General features: G+C 43.0%; 1 protein-coding gene across 3 annotated transcripts in view; it reads right to left on the reverse strand.

Moving 5' to 3' along the window:
* LOC306921388 (alpha-1,6-mannosylglycoprotein 6-beta-N-acetylglucosaminyltransferase B-like) overlaps window positions 1-25,949 on the reverse strand; it is a 95,718-nt gene that overhangs the window by 17,773 nt on the left and 51,996 nt on the right. For all 3 annotated transcript variants that reach the window (XM_079498500.1, XM_079498501.1, XM_079498499.1), the window contains exon 7: window positions 6,143-6,274. In XM_079498500.1, coding sequence (XP_079354626.1) covers window positions 6,143-6,274 — 132 coding nt within the window. The remainder of the gene's footprint in view (window positions 1-6,142; window positions 6,275-25,949) is intronic.

Genomic DNA, 25,949 nt, shown 5'->3' on the forward strand with positions numbered 1-25,949 from the left:
TGCGTGCGTGCGTGCGTGCGTGCGTGCGTGCGTGCGTGCATGCGTGCGTGCGTGTGTGCGTGCCACTGCTGTGAGTACGTTACAGTAAACTAGGCAACTCAATGAGCTCAGGAGGATTAACAAAAACGAAATAATGCGACTTCAGAGTCCAGTGAGCCAGAGCCTCTCTGCTGGAACATAACAGTACATCCATCTATGTGTGTTTGCATCTTAGTTTGTCTTCATGCGTAAGAAAGAAAGAAAGAAATACAGAAGCGCTGCCGGGAGAATCATTCACTGGCTACTGCCTACAGTACGCACATTTCATTTCCATGATGGCATACCTCTTGAGGGCCACTTCATTGCTTTCTGAATGCATCATGAGCCTTATGTGCAATTGCATATCCTCGTCAGCAAAAAACTCCTATACAATCATGGCTCCTATACAATCCTATACAATCATGAGTGCAATGTTTAGCAATGTTCATCAAAACATTTGATAAACAAGGCTGGTGGTAAGGATACCAGATCTTCAGATACACTTTCTGTGACAAACTATTGTACTGGTCTGGAATTACAAGGGAACTTGCGTCCTAGTGTCCTTGTCTGTCTGCAATTTTGGCTTAAACTCAATCAATCTGTAACAGCATGGAACTGTAAGTTGTACCAGTGCAAGGAAGGGACCACAAGTTTCCCCAAACTTGGATAGCGATACTCTGTTCACTTCTGACACAGAGTGACTTTATACCATATAGCAAAAGGCTGATGCACACCTCAAAAGGCTAGTGACAGGTTTAATTGATTTATTAACGGTTTGCAGAATTACAGTACATTTCAAGTACAACTCAATATAAAAACTGTTAACTGTGAGTGGACGATACCATAAAGCATTACACTTGTTTACAATAGGGCCCACCATTTTCAATTCATCAAAGGTGCGTAGGGCAATAGAGCATTAAAAAGGGTATCTTTGAAAAACAAAGAAATGGTCCCGCACAGCGCACGCTGTCAGACACTTGCCACAAGAGCAAAAAAACATTGGCAAGTGTCTGACAGTGTGCGGGACCTCTTCTTTGTTTTTCAAATATACCCTTTTTAATATATGAACCTTATACCCTAAAAGAGCTCCCGTGTTTCTGCATTCTTAATTTTTGTTTGCTCTGTTCTTCTACTTCATTTATTACTTCAAATCCTCTGTTCCTTCCTTTGGCTCCAAAACAGCAGGCACTTTTCCTACACGCAAGATAACAGGTCTCGAAGGGAGTGGGGTGGGCAGTGAAAGATTGTAAGCAGAGGGGATAAGACGTGAAAGTGCTGAGCTGAATATCTATCAGGACATCAGAGTGTGGCTCTAATCTGGGTTAAATAGCTGCAAAGCCGGGCTCACTGGTCCCCTTGGGAGGGAGATGGCAGGGTTGTGTGTTATCACCTGTGGTGGAAAAAGTACTCACATGTTTTACTTAAGTAAAAGTATCAATACTGCAATATAGTATACAGTAGAATTACTCTGTTAGTAAAGTAAAAGTCCAGAATTGTACTTGTACATAGTAAAAGTACATATTGAGTACAAAACATGTCACACCAATGTAACTCCTTGCAACTGCCATAGGGGATAGTTGCATGTAAGTACTCGCAACCGATTGGTTGCAAGGAGTTGCATGCATGGCAAAGATCATTGGTGTGGTTTGGGCAGATTTGCACAGGTATCATTGCAGTTCATTCATCATGAGTGTCCTCAATTTGGCATTCCATGCCCATATGGCTTGGTGGTCGGCTCCATGGGCATACCAAAGGACTTTAGCTGGCTGAATATATGTTTTATTTTTGTTTAAATAGCTTACTTTTATTGTGTTACTAATGCTACTGGTAAAATGAATATGACATGTTCTACTGATCCAAAATGGTCCCACTATGCTGAACTGACTTACAGTATGTTATAATGTCTGAGCTTACTATCCAACCAACCTGAACAACACCAACTTTATGAGTGTATAGCAACATTGCTCCTGGCTACACTTGTGTCTCTACAAATGTGGCATTTCTTTTCGGTATTTTGTGTGGTATATAGTATACGTCTATTATTCGAGATATCTTCCCTCGTCCACCTCTATCGGAGCAGTACATTCAGCATGCAGAACCAATCAATAGACCAGTCCTATTATCAGATGGGCTGGTGTGATTTAAGGCTATATCCCCTATCGGCTTTCAGCATCTTTATCAGTCCAACACATATGAACGTGTACACAAACACATAACAAAACGCACGCTCGCACGCACGCACGCACGCACGCACGCACGCACGCATGCACGCACGCACGCACGCACGCAGGCACAGGACAACCTATAGCGTTCCTCTGGCATAATAAATGAACATGGACGTCCTGGCTAACATAAAGCAAAAGTAATTAAAGCAAGCTAAAGTTCCCCAGAGCTCTGGACTTGATTAATGATGCCTTTCAGCTAATAGGGCTCAACCAGTCAGGTCTGGCCTGATGAAGCAGACAGAAAGTGCGTGTGCGTATACGTATGGGTATGAGTGTGCGTGTGCGTGCGTGTCTGTGTGTGTGTGGTGGGGACCCACGACACTGACCTTCTATACCTCTGGGGATTTTTGCATAAGGAGTTGTTGTGTTGAGATGAATGGGTGAAGCAGTTGTGTGGCAATATGCTTGATGTTGGGAGCAAAATATCATTAGGGGGAAAGATAAAACGTAATGGAGTTTGCTTGCCGTATGGTGGATCAATGCAAATCAATGGCGTGTGTAACATATTATATATTGGGTTGTAAATTTCACTGAATCCTTATTGGCGTGTAGCACCTTAATGGGTTTACGTTTGAGTTCCTGTGGTATATACAGGGAGTGTTGTAGATATCTTTGTAGATTTGTAAATGTGTGTGTGTGAGAGAGAGAGAGAGAGAGAGAGAGAGAGAGAGAGAGAGAGAGAGAGAGAGAGAGAGAGAGAGAGAGAGAGAGAGAGAGAGAGAGAAAGAGAGAGAGAGAGAGAGAGAGAGAGAGAGAGAGAGAGAGAGTGAGAGAGAGAGAGAGAGAGAGAGAGAGAGAGAGAGAGAGGGTACCAGTTGGTACAGTATGTACGTTAAATTGCTCTCTCCCTAAGCTTTTTAATTTCAAGGACGCCCATTTTGATGCATTATGATCCCCAATCTACACTGTACATTCAGTGTAAATTAGAATAGAATAGAAACCCAGTAATGTCCAGTTTTGGACAAAGTACTTGAGTCAATCTATTCCATGGCAACTCAGTGTTAGTTTTACTCAGAGAGTGTACAAAGGGAATCAAATGGACCCTCATACAGACCTGTAAGGGTCCATTTGGTTTCTGACAACTCTCCTACCCGGATCAATTCCGTGAAGAGAAGGCACGCTCAACTCAGTCTTGAGGAATTGTCTCTTATAATATGGGTGCAGAGATTCATTTGCTTCCTTCCTAACACAATCATTTACTATAGCTGCCCCCCCCCCCCCCGGATTCCCCTCAAGGACACCTGGGGGTCCCCAGACGTCACGTTGAGAACCAGTGCTTAATCTCACCCGTAACATGTTTCTCTCTGTCATAATTAGATTTTAAATATACATGGATTAGCTGGCAGCGTCAGGTATGCTCCAACATCCTGGCACTTCTCTCTGTTGTGATCTTTTCTTTCCAACTATCCTCTATCTTTCTCTCACAATCTCCCAAAGTTGGTGTCTAAGGTCCAATTAATTTCAACTACACAATGGTCATCGACGGACCACATGCAGCGGACCGAAGTGAAAGATGTTTTTCAGCTCCTGTATATTGGCTTTTATCATGGTGACTATGTTGCATGTTGTCATAGCCTGCATTTGTGAAGTATGATTAAGTCCGGTACTAAATTAGGGCCTGTACCTTAAATGCATACATAAAGTGGGCCATATTCATCAAATGTTTAATGTACTTTATTTTTTTTATGCCATTATGGCCACCATGGCAGTAGTTGTGTGTGGCATAGTGGAATAATTTCCACCGCATATTGTCATCATCATAATGCCTGCAACTATTGTTAGTTTTTAATGCAATTATACCCATGGTTGAAACTAGGTCTCTATGGTGTGTGGATTTATGTCAACAGTGTATGCATGAGGTTTTATTATGTTGGGTGTTTGAGCTTTTTTATAAGCTTTTAACTATACACTACTACAGTATCGAGATCCTCTCCCCAATTCTGGTCTGACTGGGAGGCAGGCAGACACCCTCTCTGCATTTAAAGGAGCAGTTCACCCCTATCTGCTCTATCAATTCTATCAATTACACACTGAGAAGAAGAGAGCACTGCCGAAGCAGACAACCCGCAACACTCCAGGTTAGAGAAGCAATGCTTCTAGGTGCAAAGCTCCATGATACATGATACAATGAAGAAATGCTTCTAGGTGCAAGGCTCCATGATACATGATACAATGAAGAAATGCCAGCAGCCCGGCACATATATGTCCTTTTCACATGATTTATTTACCTCTGACGAGCAGACAACGTACGCGCATTTCTTCTTTTTATCATGTATCAATTACACACCCCATGAACCCTTGAATTCATGGAGATGTTTTTGTCGCATTCCTAAGCCAATAACAAAATAATCTACATGAATTGGTGAGTAATCTTTTGGGTGAATTACTCCCTTAATTACTCTCTTTAAAACGTTCCTTTTTCATAAAGCTTATAGGGCTGGCTCTTGCCTGGGACTAGCCCTTATAGTTACAATGACTGTCTAGACCAGGGATTCTCAACCTGTGGGTCGCGACCCCTCGGGGGGTCCTGAAATTATTTTGGGGGGGTCCCGAAATTAATATATATATATTTTTTTAAATGCTGCAACTGAAAATGGAAATTTAGAGTTTACATAGTACACATAATGCATGCATAAACTTTCCTTAATGATTATATCTGGTTTCAGTATTTATTTATGATGTATTTTCTCTATTGTAGCGGTCAATTTGCATTGGTGGTGGGGAGGAGGAGGGTGGGGCGGGGGTTGTGAGACATGGCCAAAGCATTTTCGGTGGTCCCCAGTCAAAAACATTGAGAACCCCTGGTCTAGACTGTCAGAGGACTTGCCCTGTCTCACAGAGCTCCTCTTCCCTCCTCTCCCTACGAATTCAAGTCCCATCAGTGCATGTTAACTAACATGACATCTTCCCGCAGGCTTCCATGTATTGCAATTTGTGATCACCCCTGGCTGTGGGTCAAGCATTTCCATGCATTCTACTGTAGCTGCAGAGTGTAATATTAGCCTATAGTTGTGATTCATGTTTTTGTCTCTCTGCTTTCCTCTGCTTTGTCAACCATACAGTATGTCCTTGAACAAACTTGTTTGGAGTTTCTAGGCACTATTAAAAAACGTGCGTCGCTGGGGCAATAAAACCCAGCCATTAACCCGGCCGTATTGCAAGGAACTGACCCTCTCTCCACTGAATCACACACCTGATAAAAATCTGTGTGATTACCGGCAGAGTGGGCTGAAGGATTGATGGGCCTGCCCTAATGCATCATATGCTGATGATGACCATGGACGTCACCATCTGTGTGTGTGTGTGTGTGTGTGTGTGTGTGTGTGTGTGTGTGTGTGTGTGTGTGTGTGTGTGTGTGTGTGTGTGTGTGTGTGTGTGTGTGTGTGTTGTTTACTAGACGCAGACACATCATTACTGTCAATCTCATTACAGCACAAGTGGCTATTTGGACCAGTAGCCAGTGTATACTCAAGCCTTGTGAATGTGATCCCTTGTGTGCGTGCGTGCGTGCGTGCGTGCGTGCGTGCGTGCGTGCGTGCGTGCGTGCGTGCGTGCGTGCGTGTGAGAGAGAGAGAGAGTATTTGACAGTGCGTTAACTGTTAACAAGCGGGGTGAGTTATGACAAGACAGCTGGTCACTGACATGTGCATCATATAACCAGACCATGATGAACCCATAAAGACTTGTTACAAACCACCTGCCCACCTGGGGCTGCAGGAGATGTCTTTAACATGCATCATGCACACACAACGTGTGCGTGGGTGTGTGTGTACAGTATCATGTGTATGTGCAATTGTGCGCGTGTCCCACACACAGACACACGCATGTGACGCCCACGTACAGAGACACATACAGTACACACAGTACATAATAAACGTTTATACAGTGCATATACTCACTTGTGTTTCTTGAGTGACAGCCCCATGTGTTGTTTCATCTGCTGCAGGCCATGGTAGTCAGTGTAGATAAGGTCAAAGGGTAGAGGACCCGTCAGAGGGCAACTGCCCCTGCCTGGAGGCACGCCTAGGAATCTGCAACACACACACACAAACATCCTAGCATTAGAAAAATAACCACATGAGCCCTATTTTATACATTTGTATATGGTGTCACGCTGCGGAAACAGTTAGCTCTGCTAGATCTCTTATGAATAGATGCCTTATTTATTTTATTTTACATCTGTGGAAATCTTTTCCAATACCGACAATGCCCAATACACTTTTTTAGTCTCCGCATTTGTTTATATTTTCTCCACAGTTATTATTATGCAATGCAATGCAATGCAATGCAATTATTGTGTTCTTTACTGTCAATTGCATTAAAATGAACTTATACTAAGAATAGCCATGCAATTATATTTACTGTAGTGTGTTGAATCTCAAGCAACTTTCACGTCTCTGCAAGTTCATAGTAGTTCACTGTAGTAGTATAGTGTACTCAGTGTACTGTATATGATACAGTATGCACGCACTCACGCACGCACGCACGCACGCACGCACGCACGCACGTGCTCGCGCGCACACGCACACGCACACACATCCACTCTTCTCAACTTTCCAGTTGCTTATCATTCAAGGCCAAGAACTTATTTGACTTCTTTTTCACAAAGTGCCTCCAGGCCAAAGACGATTTTAACTTCTTTTTAAATTGATAACATTATAATCATGACTTAAGACACATCTTACAACTCTCGTTCTAAAAAAATAGAACAAATCTATGGTGGCCTGTGCTAACTATTGCTACTGCCATTTAGCGGTAGATGAGTTAAGCGGTTTAGTTAAGCCTGAACTGAACAGCGAAAAAAGGTGAAAAGCTACAAGAGAATGTCACTCTCTTTTCTGTTTGCACACAGAATACACTAGAATCAAATAAATATTTCCCATGAACACACACACACGCACGCACACTCACACACACACGCACACACACACAAACTGCACAACGTTCATTGCACCCAGAGGTGTAATAGTGACTATGGGTACAGCATCCAGTTTCACATCCCTGTTTGGCTCAGTTTCTATCCCATTGATTGACTAAAGACCTTTGGTTAGTGCACCGACAGGCTTGTTATTGGACGCCTGACCTGTGAGTGGTCGGGTGGCTTTTACTTTGACCCCCCCTGCGTCAGATGAGGCTAAAGGTTAATGGAATTGTTCTAGAAGTCACAACCACAGTGAATTTCATATCACTATGCTACATTTACTTTGGAGTGGTTCTGGCTTAAGTACAGTACAGTATAGCCAGGGACCAAGGCATTAAATATATTTTACTCACTCGCTACAAACTACTAGCAGTGCAAAGTGATGGGATAAAAGGGACACATGGTGTCAAAACGTTCCATTTGTTTAAAGGAATTTAATGTTTTAAAAATAGCCTGCAATGAAATAGGGCTCACTGGCCTGGTTAGTGTCCGCCCTTAGACTGGGAGGTCAGGGTCCAATCCCCGGCCAACTAAAAGTATAACAAGAAACGACACAGTCGTATTTATCAGGTCATACTCTCCCTCCAAAAATGCACGGGAATTCAAGGCAGACGATCAAGAACAAACGTCCAGACATAATGTGCTCGTATTGCAATAAATGTAAACATCCTTATTTGCGGTGAATGACCTGAATACTTTGCACTGTTTACCACATCTGAATAGAGCGCCGAAGTCCTGACGTCACTGCCCTCTACTACCAGTAGAGGGCAGTGAGCACCATGGTTCATGTATCTTTTTATAAGCATTGTACTCTCCATAGGGGGATTTTAGATCGCCTCATATAAGAACTGTGTTTGAAAAATAAACCGATCACCCCGGCCTTTTCACTCATATGGATATGAAGCATCGACTGAAGGTGGAAATGTACAAATATACCCAAAGAGTAACAAAATAAGCGTTAGAAACGAGCCAAACAACCCAGAGATTACATTTCCGGGTAGGCTGCTTCTGCCCGCAGCCCGTCGCACAACAGAAACTGAACGTTAATTACGTTTATTTTTATTTTTATTTTATTGATATATAATGTATCGTGGTTAGTACGAGTCGAGTCACCACCAGCTGAGCTTACGTCAACGAGGAATCTCAGGAACGCAATATGTTGACAGCTGGGCGTGACGTACATGCTCAGCGACATTGCATTCATATGTAGTTTCAAGGCTTTTGCGGTCACATTAATTCCATTTTCTCTAGAAACTGGCTGTATCAAATATGAATGGACATCATTAACGACGCACATCCACTCCCCTGACAGAAACGCAGAGGTGGTCGGTTTATTTTTCAAACACAGTTCTTATATAAAGCGACCTAAAATCGCCGTTTGGGGATCTCAATGCAAATAAACAAATACATGAACCTGGAGATTGACGCCCTCTACTGAAAGTGACGTCAGACTTCGGAGCTCTATAGCTTAAGTGTGCAAATTAACTCTTTAATGCCGATGCTGTGTTTCACATGATATTTTCCCAATGGCGCTCGCTGCCGTTGACGTGTTTCATGTGTTTTTAGGTTTTTTATTGATTCAGAATGGTCCGGCTTATATCACCGTCCAGCAGCGTGAATTGTGGGGGTCTTCAAAATAAACATTTGGGGTCTTCAAAATAAAAGTCCCCTCTGCATCCGGAGTGATATACAGACTGAACCAATATTAGCAGTCAAAGAGAAGAATAGCATAATAATAAATTACTATCCAAAATGAGAAGATTCTTATAGTTAATTTCACATACAAATGTGGGCATCCAAAAAACGAAACTTACACAATCATAATTATTGATGTACTGTACATGTAGCCTAAACCCTCTATTGTCAGTAAATCGGACCTTTGTAGGACTGCTTTTTTCTGTCAGACCAAATGTCTTTGCCAAAAATAGCTGATCTACAAGCTCACTTTAGGCTTATGTTCCCCACAGAATCTACAGCATGTTGGCACAGATATCTAGAGATTATGTCAGTCAGCAGTTCAAAAGAAGAGAGAGGAGAGTGCAAACAGAGCTTTGAAACATCAATAAACAGTAGGCCAGATGAGAAGAATATTCCCTGCATGTTCCATGCACTGAAGAAGCTGGGAAGCTTCTTTGATGTAGTAAACAAATTGGAACAAGTGTAGAGTATGTTTTTTCTGTTCTTGAGTCAGATAATTCTGTTCTTGAGTTAATTGTAAATGGTTTCTTATTGTTTCAGCAATCTTCTAATTTGAAAATTGTAAATGTCCAACTAGGGTTTTTTTTCTTCTTTTCATGACACATAATTACACAGTAAATGTCATTATGAGTCCTTATATCTGTCCGCAGTGACATGCCTGCCATGTCAATTTCACATAGTGACTTTCCCTGACACTTTTATCCAAAAATCTGTGAATACATAACAAGTGTACTGGACACGCTGGTAGCCGAGCGATGTCATCACCCCCTTAAATTGAACATGCCTACAATTTATCTGTATGCAATGCCAATACAGTACATTTACAGTACAGCTACGGAGCACAAAATGATTTCAACCGGGACATTAGTCTAGACTAGAGGAGAGGTAAGCATAGTTAAAACAATCAGGGGTCATCAATATGTCCGTACATGGACAGATGTGTCTGTGGCAAAGACTTGGCCTCGTCCGTTGCAAATCTTAGATTTTGTTTTTTATAATTTTGATCATACAACCCAATTACTGTCTGATTGTCAGTCTCCAAGTTTTCTTCAGAATATGTAGGCCTACAGACTAGTGGTGTAACGATATAGTAACTGTATAGAAAAATCGATTTTAATTTCAAGAATCGAAGTATACTTCGATTCTTGAAATTAAAATCGAAATGAAAACAGCAACATTGACTATGTATCGTATCGAATCGTTTCGCAATGGAAATAATCGGTATCGAATCGTTTTGCTATGCAATTAATATGATTGTATCAATACTACATTTCTGTGCGTGGTATTTAGCAATTTTTAGAAAAAAATGAAAAAGAGGGGTTTAATTACTTAATTTAAAATAATGTCAATGTATTTTAAATAGTTACTGTATCGATTTCAAATCATTGAATCGGATCGTATCGGATCGCCATAATGAACCAATATCGTCCATTTATCGTATCGTCAACCATGTATCGTGATACGTATCGTATCGCTGTTAAAATGTATCGTTACACCCCTACTACAGACTATGACACTATATGACACTGTGTACGTACGTATGGCACATTAGGAGTCCACTAGGACAGAGGTTCAAAAAAAAATTATTTTCAAGGACCCCCATAACTCTGAGGTCCATTTGGTTCCATACACATCAGAGTTACAGACCTGTAATGGTCATTTAGGGCTAGCTCTTTACTTACATGTGTTTGTCTACTCATTGTGTATGTCCATGGCAAAAATTGATTATTTTTACAAAATGTCCACCACAAGCCAGCATGGTGAATGGTGATGAGCCCTGCATGGAACCATGGCTTCCATGGCTCATTATTAGTATCTGTATAACTGGTAATACGGCTGCTGTAGGGTTACTGTGTCCCCATGGTACTAAAGCTACATGATGTCGGACACATCTAACTCCTCCAATTAACTGAACAAATTCTATAACAACATGACTTAACAACATAAGCCATATAACATCCCAATTGTCATTCTTATAATAGGCGAATATTCTGCGAAATATACAATATTGTGTGTGTGTGTGTGTGTGTGTGTGTGTGTGTGTGTGTGTGTGTGTGTGTGTGTGTGTATGTGTGTGTGTGTGTGTGTGTGTGTGTGTGTGTGTGTGTGTGTGTGTGTGTGTGTGTGTGTGTGTGTGTGTGTGCGCGCGCACATGCGTGTGTGTGTGTGAGCTCCCCCCCACAACTGAAGGAAAGCCTGACAATTTCAAAATAAAATCATTTAAGTGCTATACAGTATATGACATGTGTTCACGCAGGGAGTCTTGTTTTATTCCATATTGTCCATTATTTATACCGTGAGACTGGAACATAATTGGATAGCAAGAGAGCACCAGACTATTTCCGAGAAATAATGCCAGAATGAGACACGATCTGTTAATCATATCAATCATATTCATCATATTCATCATATTCCTATTTCTGAACATATTTACATCACAATCCGTGTTTCCACGCACGCATGCACACACGCACGCACGCACGCACGCACGCACGCGCGCGCACACACACACACACACACACACACACACACACACACACACACACACACACACACACACACACACACACACACACACACACACACACACACACACACACACACACACACACACATATGCACAAGACAACTACAGTAACATACTGAATTCCAATCCTTTCCTTATACATGACATGAAAACCCAATCAGACCATTTGTTTGCCTGCAGATGCCTATCAGTCTCCAGTCTGTCTCTGTCATGCAAGACGTCTTGGGGGAAGTCGGAGGCTAGCGATAGAGCGTTTAGATAATTGCAGGAAGGCTGCATCGGCTCAGCCTCCCTAATGTCCACAATCATTCACAGGGTGGGAGAGAGAGAGAGAGAGAGAGAGAGAGAGAGAGAGAGAGAGAGAGAGAGAGAGAGAGAGAGAGAGAGAGAGGGAGAGGGAGAGAGAGAGAAGAAAGAAAGAAAGAAAGAAAGAAAGAAAGAAAGAAATAAAGAAAGAAAGACATCTGCAAGTTCCATGAGGCATAAAAAGGCAATCAATGGAATAAGAAGACATTTCAAACGAAATATAGAATAAAAGGAATACAATAAAATGTAAGGGCCATTGTAAAGAAATAAATGTCAAAATGCAATTATGGTTTTTACTTATTCTCACTCAATCAGCAACAAAGTTTTGAGTATTGTGTTGTGCAGCAGCAAGAACCAAAGAACGAAACAAGGTCCTTCACCATCTGTTTTTTCTGCTCCTGCCTTCTATTCTTGGCAGCCGTTCAGTCATAACATAGTGAACTGCAGTGAAAATCAGAGCTTCAGTTTGTTTTTGTTTTTAACTGTATCTCCGTACTTTCTCTATCATTAAATGTAAGCTCTAACTGATAAACCCACATTAGATTCAAATGGCACGCACGCACGCACGCACGCACGCACGCACGCACGCACGCAGCACGCACGCACGCACGCACGCACGCACGCACGCACGCACGCACGCAGGGTGTCAAGAGAATGGAAGATAAGGAATGAGTCGAATGACACACCTGGCGAGTTAATTAACTTACATAGGCCTACCTCTACTTTTGTGGTCAGTGAAATGATAGCAGTGCACACACACACACACACACACACACACACACATAATTATAATCAGACACTCAACTTATCCATGTAATCATCTGTCTCAACAGTTGCTTCTGATTATGCCCATGGGATGCATATTACAGTAGGTGCATGTGGTTTAGTTTCAGTGTCATTTGTGTCACTCTCACATATAAACACACTGACATGCACACGTACGTACACAGGCACATGATCACACGTGCACGTGTATGCAGATAGCAAGGAACATAACAAGCACGGACACAGGGGTGCTGGGAGCTGCTGCTGCAGGCTCCAGTTATCAGCAACGTCAGCAGGGTGAACTAGATAAGACATCCACGAGGCATCATAAACAGATGGAGAGAGAAAGAGTAGAAAGCAAGGAACACCCTCTGTTAAAAAAATAAATAAGTGAAAGATTCTTGGATGAGAAGTCACAGTTGACAGAGAGGTGGAAGGAAAGGGAAAATAATAATAAGCGACCTGAAGAAAGGTATGCTGCAGGGAGACATAGAGACAGGGAGGATATGAGAAAGAAAACGGTCTCCGACAGGCCAGCTAGCAAAAATTGGCCTCATGGTGGCAATGTGAATACTTTTGAATGGAAGTGAATTGGAGTGTGCGTTCAAAGTTTGTCACTGATGGGTCCAGCTATGCTTGTGGCATGACGTGCAAACAGGCCCCAACGCAAACTTTGAAAGTGAATCGTAGTCAAACAAAATGTCATTCGATAAAGATACATCTTGATCACATGACTACAGAGATAATGTGTACCAATTTGTTTGATGCTTGGAGTAGGCCTAGTAGTAAAAACTGTTATGCACAGAAAATGCAACATGACGGAAAACTTCAATGCCAATCATAGCCGATCAGGATAGAATATAAAAGATCCATCTTAATCCCATGACTATAGATAATGTGATGTGTACCGATTTGCATGATATTTGGACAAAATCTGTAGGGGTATAGCCAATAATGTGTTTGGCAAAAGTCTGCCTGCTAATGGCGTTATAACAGGCCAACTAAGGGCATCTGCTTCTGCTCTGGCCTCCAGGGAGTGTGTGTGCACAGTTTCAGCCTGATCGGTCCAGCGGTGCCAGAATTAGCTGTCCACGGACGGACGGACGGACGGACGGACGCACGCACGCACGCACGCACGCACGCACGCACGCACGCACGCACGCACGCACGCACAAGAAGAGAAGAGGGGGGGGCAATGAATCAACAAAACGGGTGAACAATACAAGCGGGTGAAATGGCGTGGTGGGAAAGAGAGGGGTAGAACAATTTTTACAAAGTAATAAGAGTGAATTAGTGAGGCAGAATGAGTGAGACAGCTTTCTAAACGCAAAGCTGGCTGGGCTCCTGGGCATATGTGTATTCACCTCCACACACTCTGCATATGCATTACATCGGTAATGAAGCCTGCTCCTGCTTTGTCTCCCAAAGCGTCAGGCGGCCCCGTTTGTTTCTCCTCGTCAGCAACTTTTGATCAAATCCCACTAAATCATGAAGAATAACAGCAGACATTGACTGTGAAGGAGGGCGCCAGGGGGATCCAGTTGGGAAATGCACGGGTGTATGCACACAGACGCATACAGTATCTGCGTACAAGCTAGCAAACACATACACATGCGCGTGAACAACGCACACGCACACGCACGCGCACGCGCACGCACGCACGCACGCACGCACGCACGCACGCACGCACGCACGCACGCACGCACGCACGCACGCACGCACGCACACACGCACACACACACACACACACACACACACACACACACACACACACACACACACACAGTTTATATCAGAACAAATGGTCACAGGACATATTGTACAAACCAAAGCTGAGAACATTTGTTACGATAAAAAGCTTATACGCTAGTGAAAAGTACGTTTGTGCTCCATTACAAAAGACAAAGATCTCTATGTGCCCAACTTCGTTCTGGGATCTTGCCCTTGCACCTTGAGACTGGTAGGTATAGAGGAGTTACAGAAGAAGAACGTATTTGCACCTATTGTGATATAAATGATATTGAGAATGATTTCCATTTTCTTTTCTATTGCCCGTTGTATCATGAGCTACGTCAACAGTTATTTAACAGATAAATAACATGTAAAAATAAAAATATAGATCTGATGTGGTTAAGTGACACAGAGCTGCTGAGAATGGATTTTTGAACATAAGATATTTGCATTAGCAGAATATATAGAGAAAGCTTGGGACATACGGACACATATGTACTATTAGTTGCAGAATCATAGTCATATGCATACAGTATGGCCGTGGCATTAATAGTAAGCTGTAATGGCTAAGCCTGTGTCTATGCTAAACCCATACAGTACTTATACAGTAGGTGCATGGACAGCTTGCATGATTTATACAAGAGATTAATGCAAAAAACGTCTATCCACCGTTGCATAATGCCATGTAAAATATTACAGTCTGCACACAGTAAAATCCTCAGTATTAATTTATCAACTTTAACCCTGGTGTTGCTATTTTGGTCCAAAATGTTCCAAAATAGCAGTCCATTGCATTGCTTTGCCATGTCTCCAGTCCAGATGGACCCTTGTGGATTCATTCCACCCTTACGGGTCCATTTAGGGGCATTTTCACACTCCCAGGGACAGATTTGCATGCATCAAAGGCGTAGAGCCTTGAGTGTGATTTGCAGTGGCCTAAGGTGAGCGGAATTATCATCTGATTTACTAAAGCATAATATAATTACACAATCAGCACATCGGTCACATTCTGCGTTTGAAGCAGATCTTACTGTAAGAGGAGTTGTGAGTGAACTGGTGGGGATGTGTTGTGGAGCCCTCAAGACAAGAGCCCTCAAGACTAAGGCAGTATTATGCGTGTCTTAAGTACCAGGTCTTATTACTTAACTTAAGACCTGGAGGCGTGATCAATGCCATTTGGCTATTCTGAGTGGCCAAACAGCATTGACCACGCCTCCAGGGCTTAAGTTAAGTCATAAGACCTGGTACTTAAGACACGCATAATACTGCCCTTCAGTCTAAAATCCTTGCTAACAGCCAAAAAGATTGCTGTTAGAAGAAAGGCCATATGGCATCACCAAAATCACTGGGGCTCATTCTGCAACTCAAATATTAAATTATGAGATATCTTGTCTGGAAAGGTGACATTTTGGCCTGTGGGTGGCGATAGAGGAAAGGTGGTGGCTCCATACAACACAGAGCATGATTTATCCCGGCACGTGATTTTGCGATACAGCAGTCATTGACACAAATGTGTTTTAATGCATTGATTGACAAACAAAGACGTAGGAGCGCATACCAATAGTGGGAAGGTGTCGACCCTGGGAGACAAAACTTGAAAAAGAAGAAGAGGTCGCACAGCTCGTAGTCACGATGCAAAACACTTTTATTTTAAGATGACCAAATCTGTGCACCATGCAAGCGTGTGCACCTGCATGGGACAAGTATGACAATGTGGGCTGTGATATTCCAGGTTCTGTTGTTGTAGATTCTATTCATCCAGATGGCACATAGCGAAGGCTAAAGATGCAAAGAGCTCCCATCTGGCAACAGTCATGCAACTGTAGTCAGATGAGAACGATTTTCAAGGTCAATAAGTAATTATTGTGTGCCTGCTTGATCTATAGACTTTGTTTTGAGTATTTGTCAATTCTGTCTTTGATTCTCCACAGTCTCCTTCCTGCATTTACTGCCATCTTCGTCACTACAATCTTACCGTAATATCTTCTTCCATTATTTGCATGGTCACCGTCCTCCATTAGTTATAACTACAGGTGCACTTAAAATTAAGTAAACTGCATTTCCAGCATGGTCTGGCGCGCACGTTTGATCAGTTACGCACAGAAAGACAGAATGCATCCGAAATTAGGTTCAAAGGGCTTAGTAAATTTGTCCCCCAGAGTTCAATTAACACTGATGATTTCACACAGCTCTCTTTTCTTTACATGTACTTCTACTTTGAACCTCCTTATTATTTTCCTCCGTGGGAAAGTTCTCTTGTATGTTTGCTGTTTCCTTGAACATCAGTCTTCCTGCTTTCTGCTTACAGGGGTTGGCTTTTGTCAGCAGCGTGCCTCAGTCTGATCTCATTCCAACATATTTATTGTCTTCTCTCTTTGTCTCCCTTTCGTCTGTTTCTCTCTACACCCCTTTCCCTGCAGTCTTTCCTTGATATTACAGTGCAACCCTGCAGTGGATGTAGTAACCTTAGAACCCTGTAGACTTGCTATCAATAGATGGATTATACAGAACTCACAAAGGAGCACACATTGCACGCACGCACCATGCGCGCATGCACACACACACACACACACACACACACACATGCACGCACGCATGCACGCACGCACGCACACACGTCCACACACGTGCAGAAACCGCTCATTAATGACTTCCCATCCAAGAAACAGGCTAAGTGCTGTGAGAGTTGTGATACACAACAAAAAATATTGAAGCACCGCTTGGGAGTCTGCAGTTTGCTTTCCTCGTCTTTATTCATAGCAATTAAGCTTCCCCCATGCTGTTTTCTTTGACCTAAAGTACTTTCATCAGTTTCTTTTTGTGATTGTTTTTAGAGAAATGTATGGAACAAACTTATAGATTTGTTCCCTTCGCTAAGTGTAAGGATTATTATTTACTTGAATGGCTCTGACTGTCACAAGTATAGGTATGGAAATGTGTAAGAAAAGAAAAATAAACAATGTAATCTCTCCCGTTGGCCCTCACGCCTCCACACAGCTGTAAGTGAAATATTCAGCAGTCATATTAATGATGAACGTATACAACTTACTCAGCAACATGCTCACTGTGTAGGCCTAAGTCTAAGAATGAACTCGAAATGGACCCGTAAGGGTCCATATGCTGATTCTACTGAGCATGCATGTGTGTGTGTCAGCTTGTCTCTTTATTAAAGACAGCCGTGTGCAAATGAGTGTTACTGCACACTGTGACTGCATCACTGCTTAAACGTCTGTGTTAGCAGAAACAAGCCACTAGGAAGAGTTTCTTCCTCTCCTTTCCTCTCTGCATCCTTGTAGTATGGTTCACATTCTAAGCACAAATCAATGTGCTTGTTAACAACTCAGAACCCATTTGCACAAAAATTTCATCCGGCTACCTCATATCAAACTTGCATGCACAATTGCACACGCGCACACGCACGCACGCACGCACACACGCACGCACGCACGCACGCACGCACGCACGCACGCACGCACGCACGCACGCACGCACGCACGCACGCACACAAGGGAATGACTCTTAATTTCAACTTCTATCTCTGCATGACATTTTGGTATAATTGGACTGAGCTGCACAAACGGGGCTATATCACCATGGACTGTTGTTGGGTTCATCTGGGGCCATCGTGTGTGTGTGTGCGTGTGCGTGTGCGTGTGCGTGTGCGTGAGTGAAAGGTTGAGTGTTAGTCGGGTGACAATGACAGAGAGAGGGGGAGAGAGAGAGAGAGAGGGGAGGGGGGGACTATGAGGGAGAAGGAGAGAGAGGAGAGATGGACGGGAGCTCTAGAGAGATTTATAAGCAGACAGACAGAGAGAGGGAGACAGACAGTGAGACCGAGAGGTCTCCATCACAGGTTTTCGTATTCTGTTGGTCCAGATGGTTGGCTGAAGAGAGACTGAAGGGTTTGCAGCTTTCCAGTGGCTCCAGGGCTGAAGCAGGTGCCAGAGAAAATGAGAAAACATCCATGGAGAATGGAAGCAGGGAGGGAGAAAGCTACACAGTCAAAATCCTCAGTGTAAATTTAACTCTGAGTGTGTGTTTTTATACTAGGCAAGTTCAATGAACACAGAGGGAGTAAAGGATTTAATGGCAGTGGTGAACAGCTTCCAAAAACCTGAGTACTTGCTGAAAAACCAACAGGCTGCACCCATTATAACCCCCCTCCTCACTACACTCAGGATTTGTATTTCTACACTGAATGTACTGTAGATAGACAGAGCAGTGGCCTGAGGGACAGTACACTGAATGTACTGTAGATAGACAGAGCAGTGGCCTGAGGGACAGTCAGATACGTACATGAAACAGACTGATTAGTACAAAGAGAAATGAGATTAGGTGGAGGTGGACTGGTGGAGAAAGGTAAAAATAGAACACCCAGGGATTACCCATTTTGCAGCCTATTGAATGTTTCACGAGACTTAAGGAACTGACTGATTGATCAGTCAAGCCCTTCGGGAATGCATGCTGAGCCCTTTCCTCTAATGGAGCTTATAGTTCAGGAGCAGGACCACACCTCCAGTCAAGCCACCTCCAATCGGGTCCCCTCCACCCATTATAAAGGCCCATCTAACCCACGGTTCTCCCTCTGTTCTCACTTTCATCACCCCTCCCCCTACCCAAATTCTCATTCTACTCCCTCTCTAACCTCTTCTAATTTACAGGTCCCTGACGGGGACGCACAGGTCCTCGCTGTACTCCTGGTGAGAGCAGGAGTGGACCTGGTGAGACGTAGGAGGGGCCCGGACAGGAGGCAACCCACAGAGCCTAGTCCCTCCACGTGCCAGAATTGTACCTCTCAGTCCCGGCATAGTAGTTCCGGAGTGGTTCCAATGGATTGTGTGGCCCTGGTCTTTCCCTAATGGGACTGATCGAGGGTAGCTACTGAGACGTAAGTCGGGACTTGATCACCCCGGCTGGGTCACCTGAGTGAGGGGTATGATGTTCGCGAGACCCGAAACCCTGATGACCTTGGGATACATCACTGAGGATACGTCCCAGTTGCATCCATGCGATGTATTTTCGTTCCGTTCACGGGGGTTCGTTGTGCCCAGGAGCCACGGAGGATCCCCGAAGCCTCCCCACCTCGGCTTACTTGATGTTACTTAACACAATCAGCACCGGGATTCCTTCAAAATAGAAGCTCGGGGTGCCGGGAAGACATGGCCGCTTTTACTCTGTAAAGCCCCTCCCTTCGGTTCCGGAAAAAAATCGGAGACATATTTTTGCTTGCTTACCTCCCTAAGAATCCGATAATAATCGCTGATGATCGCTCGCGTTCATATTTTTGAATGAGAGGCAGGTGAGAAGTCAGAAATGAAGAGCTTAGTATATATCCATCAGATCAAAGCCACGGAGAGCGCCCTAGATTAGGAGATACGAGGCATTCTTTCTGCAGCGGTAAACTAGGAAGTGACTGGGACCGGGGGTGAACGAAGAGCGAAGCGTATGGTGGCCTTGGAGTCAAAAAAGAAAAAAAAAAGAAAAGAAAATCAGAATATTCTTCTCTCGTTTGATAACGTGTGGGCACCTGTTCATGACCAGCTGGATGGCCAGATGACTCGCCGTGGGTCATCTTCGTTTCTGTTCATAATTCTTTTCGTTAATCATTTCATGCATTCTTCTTTTCGTTAATACATTTGGTTAAACATCATTATTTGGTGGTGCAGGTCCTCCCTGTACTCCCCTGTACATGCAGCTCCAATGAGCATCATCAAGTAGGCTATGCTGACAACCAGTGGTGGAAAAAGTACTCAAATGTTTTACTTAAGTAAACGTATCTATACTGCAATGTATAGAATAAAAGTCAGAAATTCAACATTTACTTGAGTAAAAGTACAAAAGTATTGGCATCGAAATGTACTTAAAGTACCAAAAGTAAAAGTATTCATCATGCAGAATGTCCCATTTCAAGTTTTAAAATGTATAGGTCTTTTGAAAATGTCCAGGTTGTTAACGACAAGTCTGCTGCGTACAGGGATGAGGTCAGATCACCGTTCACAACGCTACGGCGATGTGGGGCGGCTGTGGATCAGGAGGTGGAGCAGGTCGTCCAATGATCCGTGGGTCGGAGGTTCGAAACCCGGCACCTCCTGTCCACATGTCGAAGTGTTCTTGAGCAAGACACTGAACCCTACATTGCCTCCAATGAGTTGGTCGGTGCCTCGCATGGTAGCTCGCATTGACGTGTGAATGTGGGAAGTGAGGACGCTGGCGTTGACTGTTCGGCGCTTCACCTCCCTATGTATGAATTAATGAACCATTGTAAAGTGCTTTGAGCATTTGGAAAAGCGCTATGGAAAAGAGCGTGCTAAGCAAGCTCTATCGCTTTATGAAGAGCCAAACCGCCGATTTCTAAACAGTTTTTACTGGCTAACATTAGATCGAACAAGCCCTCTCTCTCTCTCTCTCTCTCTCTCTCTCTCTCATTCTATATTGTAGGCTATGTGTGTGTGTGTGTGTGTGTGTGTGTGTGTGTGTGTGTGTGTGTGTGTGTGTGTGTGTGTGTGTGTGTGCGTGTGTACCTGTGTGTGTGTGTGTGTGTGTGTGTGTGTGTGTGTGTGTGTGTGTGTGTGTGTGTGTGTGTGTGTGTGTGTGTGTGTGTGTGTGTGTGTGTGTGTGTGTGTGTGTGTCATGGGGAACCCATACAGTAGCACGTCTGGCTAGATATACAAGTAATTTTTTTGCCTTGGATTTTTTTGAAGGCTCATTGATGAACGAGACCTATTTTGTTTATGGATCTTTTATTGTGTGGATGCACGCACGCACGCACGCACACACACACACACACACACACACACACACACACACACACACACACACACACACACACACACACACACACACACACACACACACACACACACACACACACACACACACACACACACACACACACACACACACACACACACACACACACACACGGCATGCAATCCCGACAGGATAAATCCAATACGCCCCCTTTGCATACCCTATGCTTTGCTGAGTATGCACTCCTGTCCGTGGGGGCTGTATCAGTATAGCTTGATGGAAATGAGGCTGAATTTGATGCCAATTATATACCTCAGATTTATTACTACGGTGTAGAACGCACGCTGCCCTCCGTGCACTGCTAGAGGCCACAGATGCAGGGCTGTCCAAAGTGGACAGCTTACCTGAGTTGTATTTTGAATGGCCTGGCCACAGTATGGGACATTTTTACATTGACGTTTTTTAGTAACCCCGGCATTTCCCAGAGTACAATTTGTCAAGATTCCTTGTTCCTTGTTGTCTCATTCTGAATGGGGTCAAACAAAGGCTATTTAAAAAAATGTACCTTGCATGTCTGGCTAGTTATTTTAGTGTTTTGTTCACAGCACACACCTGACAAAAGACCATTGATAGAGTTATTTAATATTGATGACGATAGTTAAATGAATTTATGTATGTGGCTTTGTTTTAATATTTTCCCCCTGGCCCCCTTTGAAAAAAGTTTGGACACCCCCTGTGTATTTTGTGGAGGCTCACTGTATTGTAGCGCATTCTTCATGTTACTGTGTTCATTTCAGAAAAACTAAAATATTTAAAGAAATTGAGGCAGGGAAATAAACAAAGGAACAATGAAATAAGGCTGGAGAGTGGGAGGGAGAGAGACTTACATTTTAGTTTTAGATCTCCAGCATCTCCTATCCACTACCATTATAACCCTTCGTGGTACTACCAGTAGAGATAATAGGGTCACGTACTGTTATTGTGTACAGTACATACTGTATTGCATCAGAAGAAAAGTCAAAGAAAATCCAAGGATATGACGAAATGCCACACAGAGTGAGGATTTCAAGTGTACCTATTTTGTAAAAGCCATCTCCCAGTATCTAAAGTACTTTAGGTACATTTTGTCTTGCCTGAGCTGTGAATACAAGTCTGATCAGACAAACAGATGTTACACAGTCTGTTAGAATGCAAGTGTTGTTCAGTCTTTGTTGCTGAATAGAGTTAACAGGCTTTGTGCAACACTGGTGAGCAATGTTTTGCTACATCATCAGTGATTGAGTAAATGTACATATTAGTACTGTACAGTACACAAATCAGACCACATCATTTAAAATAGTGACAAGGACGATTTGCTCTCGAAGGACACATCTACTCAGAAGTGACTCAGGTACTACGATACACTGCCGAATGTACTATCAGTGTCAGTCTCGTGGTGTCAGTCTGTGGTTCATATGGCACTGATGATGATCGCACGACCAAAATGTTTGCTGTACTTTTGAGCACTTTGAGCATGTCAAATTACAGAAAGCGTTATTTTCTCTGTCTTTTATCCTTAAAGGTATATTCAGTGATTTCACTTCATTCAAATATCACTTATTTCTTCTTATTTTTTGGATAATCCTCCCTACTATAAAGTTCCTCCAATCATAATCGAGTGGGGCGGGCCTTGGTGCACGTGCTGTTGGTCTGTTGTACTTCCCCCACTGTAGAGTGTTTGCATGTGCACATCTTGTTACCGGGGTGGGCCGGGATTTTTTCCAAATCAGCCAAATCACTGAATGCTCCTTTAAGCTGTTTGTGGAGTGTGAGTCTTTTTTCCACCCCTATTCATATATGTTTTTGAGAACTCCCGTACCGGCAAATGCTGCAATGAACCTTGAACTAATGTCAGAAAGGCGCAACAGTTTACCTTGGACTTTATTATATTTCACACTGTCATGAGAAAAAGGTTAAATTGTGATTACCCACCATGTCCTATTGTGAGTTTAATTGAATCTACCTATCACATTATGTTTATTTATTTGATATGGACATCACAATCACATTGCACATTACACAATTGTACAATTTGTAGATCGTGCTTACAGTGTATTAGCACGAGTGCTAGTTTTCAACACCTGTCCACAGGAGACTTTTCTAAAAATACGGTAACACTTTAGTTTAAAAACTCAATTATGTACAAAAAAGGAATATATTCTAGTAATATTTTACCACTTGTTGAGGCTTGTGTAGTTGCTGTACCAGAGCTCGGAAGTCTATCAACCAGTCCAGAAAACAAATGTGAAACATGACCATGTAAACATTTAAAAAACAATTTGATAGTAGAAAAAAAACACAACATTTTCAAACATAAAAACGTTGTTTTCTTTTTTAAATACCACAAAGGCACAAAGGTGCCATCTCATCTATCGTTTTTGATCCATGATTTTTATAGCCTGTTTGTATACTGATGTTATTGGTTTTAAGACAGTTTGAGAGGATTGTAGCCTGGTCTAGCCAGCCTGCTTTCTGGTCTAGAGGGGCGCGCACGCAAGAAGAAACCGCTGGAGAATATTGTTTTTTTATGCGTACCTCAAATGAATCTGTAAAAGGCCTGTTACAGATTGAGATTTTCTTTACATTTCAAGTTAATTGTGAAGACTCACAATTAACTTGTACAATGAAACTATTGAAACTATATGTCATAGGGCAATATAGTTTTATCTTTACAAATTCTCCAAAGGGATCTGGTAATATCTCTATAGCCATTTTCACCAAACAGTCCAGTCATAGACTAGCAGATAGCAATTGATTACTTGTTCTTTATCTCACAAAAAAAATATAAAACTGCCACAGCAATCTTTCTGGTAACACAAACAATGACCCTCCAATTATATTTAACATGGTGTTACACTACAGTATGTGTTATTTGGTAGCATTGACTATTGTCGTACCAGACACAAAGTCACAGGCACAAACATGACCCAAAATGAAAAACACAGACAGAGAGGTTCGTTAGCCTACAATGCCGTCCACGACAATCCTTGACCTATAGTCACACTGAACGAACCAAGATGCTTTCTGTTACAATGTGCCAATTTATTCTAGCTTCTGATATCTGTTGATATGTGTGTGCGATAGAGATCTTCGGGTAAACCAGAGAACCCAAAAATTACCCGGGCTCCGACCCGGGCCCGGCTCAGTCACGGTTCGATCCACAAGAAGTGACTCCGGGGCCAGGTCAGAACCACTACTGTATGTCTGGGTTCTCGGGGTTCCACCAGTGAAATGACGGTTCCACTATTCCTCCGTACCTTGCGTCGTAGTAAGGAAGTAAGGAAGTAGCAGCGCTACTGTTTAGACAACAAGGAGATCGAAAGAAATAGCCAGCACTTTGAAATGTTTCCTGTGTTGTCTGTGCGGCTTAATACGAATTCAAAGTACCAGAAGGACTTCTGAGTGCTGGCTATTTCTTTCTTACTGTGAATCTTCGTGAGCCGTGAACCCGGTAATCTGCGACAGGCTGAGAGTGCTCATTTTTCTACACAAGAACCTCAGGTCCAACAGGTTTTGTATGGGTAAATGGTAAATGGTAAATGGTGCATTTATATAGCGCCTTTATCCAAGGCGCTTTACATAGATTGTGCATTACATTCACACACACATTCATACACCGATTGCAGCGGAAGCCATGCAAGGTACCAACCAGCACATCGGGAGCAATTTGGGGTTCAGTGTCTTGCCCAAGGACACTTCGACATGTAGACAGGAGGAGCCGGGATTCGAACCGCCGACCCATGGATCATTGGACGACCTGCTCTACCTCCTGAGCCACAGCCGCCCCTACAGGTACAGTCGGACATCTCTCTGTACTGCTCAGGCGGAACTCATATTTCTAATAATATCGGTTTGGCTCTGGTCTGACATCTCTCTGTACTTTTCGGGTTTGGAACAAAAAATTAGAATTATAGCCAGGTCCATTCGGTTCTGGCTGGGTACATTTTTGACGGGTCTATTTGGGTACAGGTTGGTCAAATTGGACGCCTGAAGACCTCTAGAGTGCGGTCACTGGTCACTATCACTCACTTGTTCTGATCCCATTTCGATCACCTACATCTCTCTCTCTCCTCCTTTGCACTGCTCTGACCCTGACCATCTTGTTGTAATCCATTTAGCCTGTTGTCTTTCACGGCACAGAGTCCCACGTGCATCCTGAAGCTCCCTCAACTCATTAATCTCTCTCTTTCTCATACAGAGGGGCAACGAAGAATCAGACCCTATTCAAGCCATTCACATGCACACTCACACATGATTATACCACACACGTGCATATTCATCTCGTTTTCTCTCTCTCTCCTTCTCTCTCGCTCTCTCTCTCTCTCTCTCTCTCAGTTTTTCTAGGTCACGTGCATGCTCCATATAATTTACCGTGTCCTGGCCTGCCATGAAGTCATTATTGTGTAATCCCTGTCTCAAGTGCATTACTTGCTCTCTCTCTCTCTCTCTCTCTCTCTCTCTCTCTCTCTCTCTCTGATACACACACAAGCCCACAGAAATTGGGAAGAATAATATAAAGTCATTCTCTTTATCTCTGTCTCTTTATGTTGCTTGCCAAATGTATGTGTACAGCATGTATATGCGTACAATAGCTCCCTCTCCATCTCTCTGTTATGTTGCTTCCCTAGATATCAAACAATACATAGATAAACAATAAACATACACATACACAGAAAATGTTTAAGATGAATATTTCAAATGTTAAAGCTTTCATGAGTATGTGTATCACTGGGACAGATACCTTTAGAAGTGCAGACATGTAGGTTGAATCACACATAATGCCTGATATGACTGATGTCCTAAACACAGTGGTGGAAAGTAACTAAGTGCATTTACTTAATGCGTGGGTACGTGCGTGCATGTGTCCATTACTATTCCTATATGATCAAACATTTTAAAGATACCATCCGTAACTATTAGTGAACTAGCCTACAATCTAACTACACAGCTGCAGTGGTTGTAGTTTGTC

The sequence above is a fragment of the Electrona antarctica genome, assembly GCF_951216825.1.
Source record: "Electrona antarctica genome assembly, chromosome: 4".
NCBI lineage: Eukaryota > Metazoa > Chordata > Actinopteri > Myctophiformes > Myctophidae > Electrona > Electrona antarctica.